This window comes from Crinia signifera, chromosome 1, assembly GCF_055691185.1.
Source record: "Crinia signifera chromosome 1, ASM5569118v1, whole genome shotgun sequence".
NCBI lineage: Eukaryota > Metazoa > Chordata > Amphibia > Anura > Myobatrachidae > Crinia > Crinia signifera.
Window position 1 is genome coordinate 159,102,986 of NC_139217.1, and position 12,589 is coordinate 159,115,574.

A 12,589-nucleotide genomic window follows, 5' to 3' on the forward strand; every position below is an offset into this window, starting at 1 on the left:
TGTGTGCATTTCATGTGTTTAATGTGTTTATACAACATAAATGCAAGATACCTCAAGATCTAATTGAAATATAAATATATTCTGAAATGCAGAATAATCAGTTATCCGAAATGCTTCTGGTCCCAAGAAATTTTGGATAAGGGATACTCAACCTGTACTGTATAATATAAACTCCATAATAATGACAAGTATATGACATAGACTCGATTCAACTGAAAAGTATATACTAGCTAATACTATACAATACTTTCCCCAGAAGTAGTAGCCATATAATCTGGTGTTCCCAGTAACGATGCCCAATAAGGAATACATCATTAGTAATAACCGTTCGCATGGCTAGCAATACGCACATCAGTAGTAATTCCTAGTATGACATTCGCTATTCTACGTAATTTGCCTAGTAAAATGTCCACAGTCATTGTATTGGGGTTATATAGAGTTCTGACGCCCTGCACCTTACACAACCTGTGCGGTTCCTCTTTCCTGTCTTGGGTGCATTCTTTGCTCTGGTGCTTCTAGCACACTCTGGTCAGCACTGAGTTACAGACCATAGTGGGATAGAAGCATCATAGTAAAATGAGAGACAACCCAGATAGGAAACAGGAATTGCACAAGTTGTGACAGGTGCAGGGTGCTCAAATGAACACTATTATAGATAATAATGCCCTAGATAAACATGCATTAGTTCTGTAATTCGCAAACTGTATGCTGTAGCACCATGAGGTTCCTAGAGATACTTGCAGGGGTGCCTTAGATTGGTGGTCCAAGAACATTTAAAATGATTCATGGTCAATGTACAGTAATAGACAAAACCAGTGCTAGTTTCTGCCAATCATAAAAGTAGAACTGAGTCTTGTCACTCACTTCATACCTGGACCAAAGGATGACGGCTAAACACAATTTACCTTTTTTTTTTCTCAATAAGAAAATTTTGACCTAGCGAAGCCATGAAAAAATTCTGATACTGTAGGATGCCTTGACTTAAAAAAGTTTGGGAACCACTGCATTGCTTTACAATATGCTGTAAATTACTGTCACTGGACAAAGAAAAACAGGATTTCAGAACAAAGTTCTGTGGCAGCGCTTTGTAAAGTAAGCTTACTTTACAAAGCGCTGCCACAGAACTTTGTTCTGAAATCCTGTTTTTCTTTGTCTTCACCGGGTCTAACTAACCCGCTAGTGCAGCTGCCTTGCTCATTCCAGCGCCCCTCGGTGGACACTCCCACACAGTGCCCTCCCCCCCTTGTTTTTTGTCACTGGACAAAGTCTGCATAGCAAGATAGCCATTGCAGGTCCTGAGTTTCAAGCTTGGCTTTTTCTGGATTATGTAGCGGTGAAACATGAATGTTATTTGTATATTGCTCCTAAAGCAGTATATGAAAAAGACCACATATGCCTCAGTTGGGGCAGTGAAATATATGCTTTGTCAAAATAACCTTATTGAGGGTATTTCATTTGCTTTAACACTGTTGTAGTTTGATGGACTCCCTCTGGAGTGTGCCTATTTATGTAATAACACTATATTCTCTCCACCCTTAGGGTATATGGTCATTAGGTCAACACAGACAAAAAGGTTGACATGTCTAAGGTCAACAGGGTCAAAAGGTTAAACACAAGCAATCTACATTGGGAAGGTCATCAGTCAAAAGGTCGACATTGGTTTTTCACATATTTTTTTTTTGAGCCGACAGGATGTATTTCATGCCCTACCATCTACTAGGGTGTTGAGGGAGAATATAATAGTGCCCTAAGCACTGTGATGTGATACACTGATGCAGTGTCCATGTCGACTATGTCAACATTTAGGACAAAAAAACTGTAAAAAATCCATGTCGACCTTTTGACTGTCAACCTTCCGAATGTCGACCTAAGGCCTGTAGACCTTTAGTGGTCAACCCAATGTATGTTGACCTTAATTTGGTTGACCCAATGACCCATACCCACGCTTTCAATTTGGCAAGAAATAAGTTCCATAAGGTGCATTTACAGCAAATGCACATTGCAAATTAGATTTCAATTCCAAACTCAAATTCCTTGTTCATAGTTTATTCATCTGTTTTTGTCGGCACCCCCTTGAGCAGGTGAAAAAATTGTAAAGTCTTTTATTTTAAAAATAGAAATATTAGGACTTGCTTCAGAACTCCTTAGACACCCTCCCTAATGACTAATTGGGCAATTGGAAGATTTTACTTATTTTACTTAGTCCTTTGCTAATCCATAAGCTTTTTATATTATTTTACATTTTTAAATGCACAAACTAATTTTACACCTTTTAAAAAGGTACAGTAGTTTTCTAATACCCACTAACAGTCTTCTATATGAATCTGCTAACAAAATGGTCACTTTTTGGGATATACAGTAGGACGGTCTTCCCACTTTTTCATGCTCTTTTTCTCAGTTCCCCCTTTTGACAAAATTTGCGAAAATGTGTGCGAGTTTACGACATTTTGTACGTAATCATTCAAAATCGCTCACGTAATTGGACTCACCCTTAGCTTTTTGTATTTATTTGTGCTCCGTGATGTGTGACTTTTCATCCTATATATGACTCCTATGCTTCATCTCTCTATGGTCCTCATTCTGGTTCAATCGCAAAGCAGCGGTATTTAGTTGCTTTGCGAGCAAACTAACGCCGTCTACATGAATACCCCCCCCCCCCCCCGCTGGGCGCTGAATGTCCCCGCATGCCTGCGAATGGATGTTTTGCATAAACATCCATCCGCATGCTTGCATGCGGGCACAAAATCATTCGAAAATCGCTGACCATCGAATGATTTCTCAAGCGAGAAACAGGAAGGGCAGCTGACATCGGGTGAAGTCAGCTGCCCTCCCCCGGAAGGCAGGAAGGGGGCAGGCATGTGGGATGCCCAGCATTTTCCTGGGGACGTCCCCCCCCCCACACACACCTGCTGTGAGTGCCTCGTAGACTATGTAAGTCTCCGAGGGCGTCCGCAGAGAAGACCTGCATATGCGCATATGTTTAACATCGGTCCCGTTGCAAATTGTATGCCCATCGAGGCACACAAGCGATGCTTAATGCAACAAAAGTGGGAAAGGGTCCCAAAATACTCTGTCATTTGCCAGCAGAAGATATGCTCGACAGCAATAAGCATGATGACCATTAATATGCCAGGAGTAAATATGGCAAGTACTAAACACATCAGTAATGAACACAGAGTAACCATTCAGTAACGATACAGTACATATGTAAAACCAATAAATGCATAAAGAGAGGATTTACAGTATGATCAGTCATCAAAAATGTCACAAATAATAAATGTCTGTTGCTGAGGGTATCCGAATGGCCTCAGTCACAAATCACTGGCAGAGTGAATTTCTGCAAGAAGCCTCCGGTTTTCAGTATGGGAAATAATTCAGTGTAAGATTTTCGATGAATCATTAGGTTTTATGTGGTTACAGCTGCCTGGCTGTTTACCTGGTTCACTTATAAAACATGTCAGTCTGAGATTTATTTATATGCTGTGCATAAGGCATGTCTGCCACCTTTTTTTTTTTTTAAGGAAATCTTGGAGGGGAGGACATCCTTATTGACATACTTATTATATGTGAAATTCTTGATGATTAATCAACAAATCCATAATTTATGCACTTATTGAGTGTAATGTTATAAGGATAAATGTGTTATAAGGATGATACAGTGTTGGTTGCAAAATTAGTATATAGCAATTAAAAAGGTCACATTAAAAAAATGGAGTAATTCCACCTACAAATATGTCCTCATACATCTAGCCTCAACATGCCATGCAGCGTGAGAAGTCTGTCGCCAATGAGCCATCAAGTCCCACACAACTCTGCTAATGTGTGTGTGGAGTTTTTTCGGTATTTGTGTAGTTTCACGTGTAGTTGTCAGCGGTGTGCAGGACTGTCTATTTCACTGTGGAACTACAAGTACCACAGTGACCTGTCAGCGCTGGGGAGCGCGCTGCTGCTGCCAAGCGATACGCTGATAACGTAGATTACATTTGTAAAGCAGGCATGCGCTCCGGTGAGAACAGCTAGAGCGGCACACGCACAGTTAAACGCAGTCTGGCAAGCTGCCACGTTTCAAACACAGACTGTGCGCGCGGTGTCACAATGTGACTACAATGCAGTAGAATACTATGCTGACTAACATTTGATATATGACACTTGTATGTTGTGTGTGTGTGACTGAGGGGTAGATGTATGAAGCAGTGATAAGGAAGAAGAGATAAAGTGCATGGTACTTTATCACCGGCTAATCAGCTCCTGGCTGTTAAGTTATAGGTTGGGTTTAAAAAGGGACAGTTAGGAGCTGGATGGCCGGTGATAAAGTACCAGGCACTTTATCAATTCTCGTCCCTTATTACTGCTTCATACATTTACACCAGAGTCTGTATACAGAGCAAAACTAGTATTAGAAAAAAAAGCTGTGGCAGCTACATTGCAGCACAGATTCTGTCACACACAGATATACAAGTGGCATGTATCAAATGAATCCACACGGTCTCCTAACAGTAGCAGTCTGTTGCGACTATGACATAATTTCGGCAAAAAACATCATACACTAGAAGATTCTCATGCAACTTGGCATGCCAAGAGGGGCTGTTTGGCATGACTGCAGCAAACATGTATGAGGACACATCTGTATATGCAAAGTACAAGATGCCAGAGCAACATTAGCAGAGGTGTCTAGATCAGATCCCCTTTGTGCCCATGTAGTACACCAGTTAGTTCATGTGCCTCAAATGCATTCACTATTAAGCATCAATAAGACTTTAGTGCAGCAGAAGAAACTGCCTATCTAAGTTAGTTAGCAAAATCATATTGTATGACTAAACAATGAAAAAAACATCCTTGTTCCTGAATGTTAGTAAATGTTTTCTTTTTCTTGTTCCCATTATGTTTTTTCTCTGTTTTGTAGTTTGAATACATTTGGTAAGGATGCAGTTGTTTTTCTGCTAATTCATAGACTCTCCTTGCATGGCTGAAACCAAGTACTCATGCCCCCTTAATACTGCAGCTCACCTGTATATATATATATATATATATATATATATATATATATATATATATATATATATATATATATATATATATATATATTCCACGCATCATTTCTGCTTCCATAAATGGTCTACAATTTTTCAGCCTATTGCTAAGTACTATGTTTATGCACCAGCTGTCAACTAAAAATCATAAACCCATCTTGCAAATATCTTCCGCATCCTTAAAAAATTGTTTTTTTTTCCTTCTTATTTTACAAGTGTAGCACAATGCCATGCTGCCCTCCAGTGGCCATTTAAAAAAAGTAAAAAAAAAAAACTAAATCCAATTTAATATTTGCCAAAGAAACCCCATATGTAGGATTGATGAGATTGTTAAAAAAAAAAAAAAAAAAGAAAAACCGCATTAGTAGTTAGTTCAGCACAGTACATCACGAGACAAAATCAGAAATGATCTGACATTACCTATTATAGTTTTGCAATACATAATGATGGAATATATGTACATCAAGCTGCTTCAGCTTTGGAATATATTTATCAATAAAAACTATTTCAAAGGCTGTAAGAGAGTTTCAATTTGTTTAGAGCCTGAATGATTTAATGAATGCAACCAATAATAAGTATAACAATAATACTTATTATTTACTATAAATAATAATATTTATTAATGATAACTCCACTCTCATCATAGACTTTTACTACCTTAATTATCACAATGAAACAATCATCTGCACAATGTACTCATTAGCATGTTCCGAGCAGCTTTTCCTCCACACTACTGATGTACTAGCTTAAAATGAATGTTTGCCAAGAGCAGTTAAATGATGCAACAAAGATAAAATCACTACAAAAGGTAAGATTTTTTACATTAATTATGCATTTTGTATGGCACTTCTAGAGGGTGTAAAGTAGCACGTCTGCTTTTATCTGTGTATGTCTTGCATTATAGGCAATATCATGACAACATTGCAGCTCAAGGTGCCTGTGTCACCACACGTAGGGGGGGAAGGGAAGCAGCACCATGCTCCCCTGATAGTCTCCATCCAATATAAATTGAGAAGGTAAAATCTGCTGACAATTTTTTCCTAAGGGAATAACAGAGACAGAACTGCACAAGTCTGTAATTACACTATACAACTAGAAAATATAAATTACAAGATTAAATTGTACTACCAGCAGGCATGAATACATCCAATCAGATATAACACAAGATATGAAACTGTTTTCAACAGTGACTGGGCAGTTTTGAAACAAATGGCCAATATTCAAAAAAGGAAAAAGGGATGACCCAGCTAATTACAGACCAGTGAGCTTAACATAAATAGTGTAAAATGTTTGAAGGATTTTTAAGGGATGGTATTCTGGATTATTTAGACCTTTATAGTTTACTTAGTATTAATCAACATGGGTTCGTGAAAAATCGTGCATGCCAGACAAATTTACTAGGCTTCTATGAGAATGTCAGCAAAAACCTTGATAATGGAAATGCAGTAGATGTGGTCTTCCTAGATTTTGCAAAAGCTTTTGATACAGTACCACACAAGAGGTTGATAAATAAAATGGAGGACCTGGTATTAGGGGCAAATATCTGTAGATGGGTAGGGAGCTGGCTGTGTAATAGAGAACAAAGAGTGGTTGTGAACAGTGCTGTATCAAATATGACACCAGTACTAAGTGGAGTGCCACAGGGTTCGGTACTAGGGCCCATTTTATTTAACATATAAATTAACGATATTGGGATGGGGTTACTCAGCAATGTATCCATCTTTGCTGATGACACAAAATTGAGTAGAGTTATTAAATCAACAGTGGGCTAAAAAGTGGAAGATGAGGTTCAATGTGGAAAAATGCAAGGTTATGCACCTCAGAAGACATAACCAGGGTGCTAGTTATAACCTAAGCAGCCAGACATTGGGTAATTCAGTACTTGAAAAGGATCTAGGAGTCCAAATAGATAACAAACTGAGGTATAGTGCTCAATGTCACATAGCAACAAAAAAGGCCACCAGAATTCTAGCATGTATTAAAAGGGGCATGGAAACTAGAAACTCAAAAGTAATTATGCCACTGTAGAAGGCATTGGTTAGACCTCGCTTTGAATATGGAGTACAATTCTGGGCCCCACACTATAAAAAGGACATAATAGAATTGGAAAAAATCCAAAGAAGAGCAACTAAGCTAATCATGGAATGGAGAATTTAAGCTACGAGGAGAGATTAAGCAAACTGGGACTATTTACACTAGAGAAGAGACGATTAAGGGGGATATGCTCAACATGTACAAATATATCAAGGGCCAATATAAGGAACTGTCAAGCACCCAAGAAAGGAATCTAGGATACAAGGGCACGAGTTTAAATTAGAAGAAAGAAGATTTCGTTCCCTCAAAAGAAAAAAAATGTTTACTCTCTTCCTGGAGAAGTGGTGTCGGCAGACACAATAAATATGTTTAAAATAAGGTTGGACAAACATTTATCGGTTTCAAAACATCCAAGGGTACAAATAAGAATCATATTCTGTCTTTAAAATGAATCATATTCTGTTTTAAACAAGGGATAAGCTATTAAAACCTAGGTTAAACTCGATGGACGCAAGTCTTTATTCAGCCTTATCTACTATGTAACGATGTAACTATGTAACTATGTAACTATGTAACTATGTAACTATGGTTATTCTAATAATAACCCTATATAACTCTTCTTTTTCTGAGAAATAAAAACTGGAATATTCAAAAAAAACACTGAACCATGACGTATATGATCACATAATGTATAAGACATCTGTAACAAGACAAAAAGCATGCAGCACATTAGAATGAGCGAGCCATAACCATGGATGATATGTACTATAACCGTGAAATCAGTGTCTGATGCTGGTTTTATAACGCAGTCTTTAATCAGAAGGTACCAGGACCCTATGACATTGTACATGGTGAGGACAACAGTCTAATATTATATGGTTTTCTTCTGAAATTGATTTTAAATGACAAAACAAAAGTTAAGCTTGGGGATATATTATTTGAGGGCTGCAGACTGAGGAAATGCATAGGAAGGGACCCATGTATACTGTAAATATTTTTTGTGTATTCATGTACCAGATTAATTACAGTAATGCACTGTAGGAAATACACTGTAGTTCTGTGAAGTTTAATGTATAAATGTATGTGTAATTCAAGTGCAGTCTGCAACTAATCCTTAGAGAAGGAGGAGATGGGGGCCCAACGGGGGTGTCCCTGTGAGCCAGGCCAACTATGGTGAGTATTCAATGCCGGTGCGAGCGTCCGGCGAGGGGGTTAAACTGCGAGGATCACAGAAAACCAGTGATCCTCGCAGTTTAACCCCCGCGCCGGCCGCTCGCACTATGCAACGTTCCGGGGGAATCCTAGCCGTCACAGAACTGCGAGGATTCCCCTAAACTGCGAGAGCCGCGGCTAGTGCAGCAAACTCGCTGTAATTAGCCTCGGCTCTCGCAGCTTTTGGAGGCACATTCGCAAATTCCCCCTCGCTCAAAAAACGGAGCGAGGGGGAATTTGCGAATGAGGGGTGTCAGTTGAATACTGACAGGGTGAGCGGTGACTGCGAGCAAAAAGTCCTGCTCGCAGTCACCGCTCGCCCACGGCATTGAATATATGCCTATGTGTTCAAAGTTTTCCCTGTAGGGTGGTGAGTATGCCTGACAATATAGAGGAGAGAGATGTCAATTTTGGTCGAATTTTCAGGCGTTTTCACTCGATTTTGGGTCTGTTTTCTACCATGCCAGTTTGCCCCAAAAAAGTGAAATGGCATGGGCGAAGAGGTAATCAAAAACTGCCTGCGATTGAATGCTATTGGCGAAGACTAGTGCCTTTTTTTAATTAGTGCCGTTTTTCGGCTAGCATATATATATATATATATATATATATATATATATATATATATATATATATATATATATATATAAGCAATTCATTGAATACCCACCGTAAACTGTAGAAGGAAAGATTTTGATAAAATATATATTTAATGAAAACAAATGCTACACCTACAAGGCATTAAGTGCAGATAAAAAAATCAAAATAGTTTTAGACTAAACATATGAGATGGTGGCCATAGATGCGATAATATAAAGCCTCTCCCAAAGAGGAAAGTAAGAGATGCAACTGTACACCAAATACAGCAGAGAAATGCAGTACAATGAGAACTTTATTGCCACCTTGTGGATTATGGACAAAGATGTGAATATCTATACACAGAACCATAACTGGGGCAGTGAGGTCCCAAGGGTGTAAGGACAAGAGAGCTGCTCTGTCATTATCTACAGAGTTTGGGGGTACCCGGAAGCACACACTAATGCCTAGAGAGACTTTGGTGCACGCTTAAGGTGGCAATACAGAGTGCAAATTGGCCTCTTTTGATCCAATTCCGTGGATCGGGATGAGAAATTGTATGAAAAATGGCCAAATGACATATATTTCACATACAATCTGATGTACAGTCCGCGTGTATCGGATCAGATCCAGAGATGAACATGCTGCCCCAAGGATAAATCGGAATCGCAGCCATCAGTGCACATGGTGGATGCTCTTAAGCACCTGCGATGTAACACATCAGATTTTCTTTGTTCTCAAAATGAGCAAACCATCTGCACTGCAGGTGGGGCAAATGTAATGTGCAGAGAGAATTAAATTTTGGGACGGGTGTATTTAAACTGAATTTAAATTGCAGTGTAAAAATAAAGCAGCCAGTATTTACCCTGCACAAAAAACAATATAACTCACCCAAATCTAACTCTCTCTCTGTACATTACATTTTCCCCACCTGCAGTGCACATGGTTTTGCCGTTTTTGAGAAAAAATTTACCCTGGTGTGAATTAGGTCTGAAATTATTGCAGTGCTCCAAGTTGTTGAAATAACAACAAATAATGTATTCAACGGGCATTGGTGTGCATTGCTAAATGTATGAAATCATCACAGAACAAGTCAATGTAGTACATCCATGGACAATGTCTACTACATTTATCACATTTCAGCGAGGTAACAATTGAATAGATAACAATCACTGAAATGTTGGAATTGGTTAATTGTGGGATACCCTCAACACTGTATGTTACTATTAACTGGAAGTTTCTTTTAGTCCTAAAAGATTTATACAGTAATTGAATTTTAAGGCTTAATTTAGTAAGTTTTACAACTTTACAAAGGTGCGAAAGACCCAAACTGTTATTAATGGAAGTATGCATGGAACTAATCTGCAGCTCTGAAAATCAAATTCTTTCCCCCACTTGAGAGCTATTTGTTGGGAGAAATGATGGAATGTCCAGGGCACTATGGAATTCAGAGTATAACCATGAGAGTCCAGATGGTTTAATTTTCTCATTTTCTTGAAATCTCGACATAAAACTGAACCGCGTGTAAAAGGTTATACTTAATGAAATGAATTAGCACATTCACTGTGTTATGTATGCAAGACATACACGAGATACAAAAAATACATTAAACTTACCACCTAGAGATTATAAATCCAATTTCACGAGGATGAAGAAAAAAAAATACCATATTAGTTCATTTATTTGTTTTTTTCCTCAGTAGCTAAAGAAACGTTGATTTATATATTTAGATATACAAAATGGAAGCACAGATAAAAAATACATAAATCAGTGCAGTGCAAGCCTACAAGCATGATTTGGCATCGAGTGTGCACAGAGATGGGCGTAGTTGTGTAAATATACAGCTTCTAACACCCCAATAGTGTCAGTAAATATGTGAAATACGGGCCTGATTCAGGTTGGCTCAGTAAGCTGCGAACATCGCAGCTTACCGAGCACTATCGACCATCGAATGTTCTCTTGCCTCTGCGAATAGAAGTCAGTGGAAACTGACTTATTTGCGTGCACCTGGACGAAGAAAAGGTGGGGGCTGACATTCTGTGACATCAGCCGCCAGTCCCTGACAGGCATCAGCCAGCATACTCATGGGAACACCCAGCATTTTCAAGGGGACGACCATGAGCGAGACCCATTCCTGCCACCGTCCGCCCTCGGCACACCCTAAAGTTTGCATACAGCTCAGTCACCAAAGCCTTTCACAAAGGGCGGCTGCACTTGCGCATAATAGACCATGCGAGTGCCCAAAACATCTGTACTGGGCCGAAATCGCTATATCGGGAGTCACCCAGAATCACCCCCTATGTTACAGCTACAGTATTTAGATGCAGAGCACTTTCATGTCCCTCACAAAGTATAACAAATGATTAACCAGAAGTGTGATCTAAAATAGTTTACAAACCAGAATAAGAAATAAGTGTGTTCTCTGAGCACAGACCTCATTATACTGTATGCTTAACACCTTTTTTACCGGATTCAGCATATCGCACTATGTAAGATCAGTATTTGCTCATATTGACAATCATTTGAGAATGACCACAAATTCATTGCAATCTATTATTCATCTAGTAACTGTCACTCCTCTGCACAGACTGATATTTGTGTTGTATTAATCACCTGGAATGACACATATTTGCTGGTAGATAGTCTCTAGGAGCTAATAAGCAGCTGTCCATTCATCTGTATGCATTTTGTTTTGTGTTTAAAGACTGAGTATTCTAACGTTGGAAAGATTGTTGACGGATTAATTAAAACAACTCCAGCAACCCAAGAGGGTTGAATTATGCAAATACTCACATGTCCATGCAGGTCTGTGTTGAGCAGCATTATTGCACAGGTAAGACAATGCACACCATCTACAACATATATAGAAAGCATACATGTCAATTAGGAAAGGGCCTTTTATTAAGAACTGCAGCATGAGACATTTTTGCCATTTGTTACCTATAACCTCCATCATGGACTTCCTTCATGCTGCCTATAAATGATGCAGCAAAGTAGGCATGCAAATACTATACTATATTCTATACTCACATATTCCTTATAGATTTTAGTAGGAGCTCTGCTGTAAATACAGTACTGATTCATTATATAATAAAATAAGAGGGAATTGACACTAGTAACTATACAATTGAGTCTTCCCCCTCCCCTCTCTCTCTCCTCTGATTCACTTATGCACACGCTTAATCTATGTGAAAAAATAGTTTATCGTATTAGATTTATTTATGCTCATCTGACTGCCGACCTTCCCCATGTTGACTTAATGATTGTGTCGACTTAAACCATGTTGACATTCGGTCATGTCTTCCCTCCTGCAAAGTTGACCTTCCTGCATGTTGACCTAATGCTGCCTATACAATGATCCATACCCTCAGGAATTATATTTCTTGTGCCTCATGCACCCAAAGCAGCTGTCGGAGACCCGTTTTTTTTTTTCTTTGTGATTACGTATAGGTCCAGGAACTTCTCTCAGATCCCAAAAATGTGTCATTTACCTCATGATAAAAATGGGCTACCGGATAGCCTGATAAAACTATTTTAGCCTGTTTTTGTTGTGTGGTAAATTATCAGCACCAATTGGATATTGGCAAAAATATTTCTGAATACAGGCACTGTGGACAATTTTCCAATACACTTGAATCAAAATATCCCTATTTATATTAACAGTTTTATTAAATTAACATTATTTTTGTAAAGAGTTCTATATATCCCTTGAGAAATTGAATGGAAGAGGTATAAATAGG

General features: G+C 38.7%; 1 protein-coding gene across 8 annotated transcripts in view; it reads right to left on the reverse strand.

The window, feature by feature from the left end:
- Nucleotides 1–12,589, reverse strand: part of PSD3 (pleckstrin and Sec7 domain containing 3) — a 525,478-nt gene that overhangs the window by 218,624 nt on the left and 294,265 nt on the right. For 6 of the 8 annotated variants that reach the window (XM_083175230.1, XM_083175249.1, XM_083175261.1 and 3 more), the window contains one exon: nt 11,639–11,701. In XM_083175230.1, coding sequence (XP_083031356.1) covers nt 11,639–11,701 — 63 coding nt within the window. The remainder of the gene's footprint in view (nt 1–11,638; nt 11,702–12,589) is intronic. The other 2 variants (XM_083175238.1, XM_083175287.1) reach the window with 1 other exon arrangement.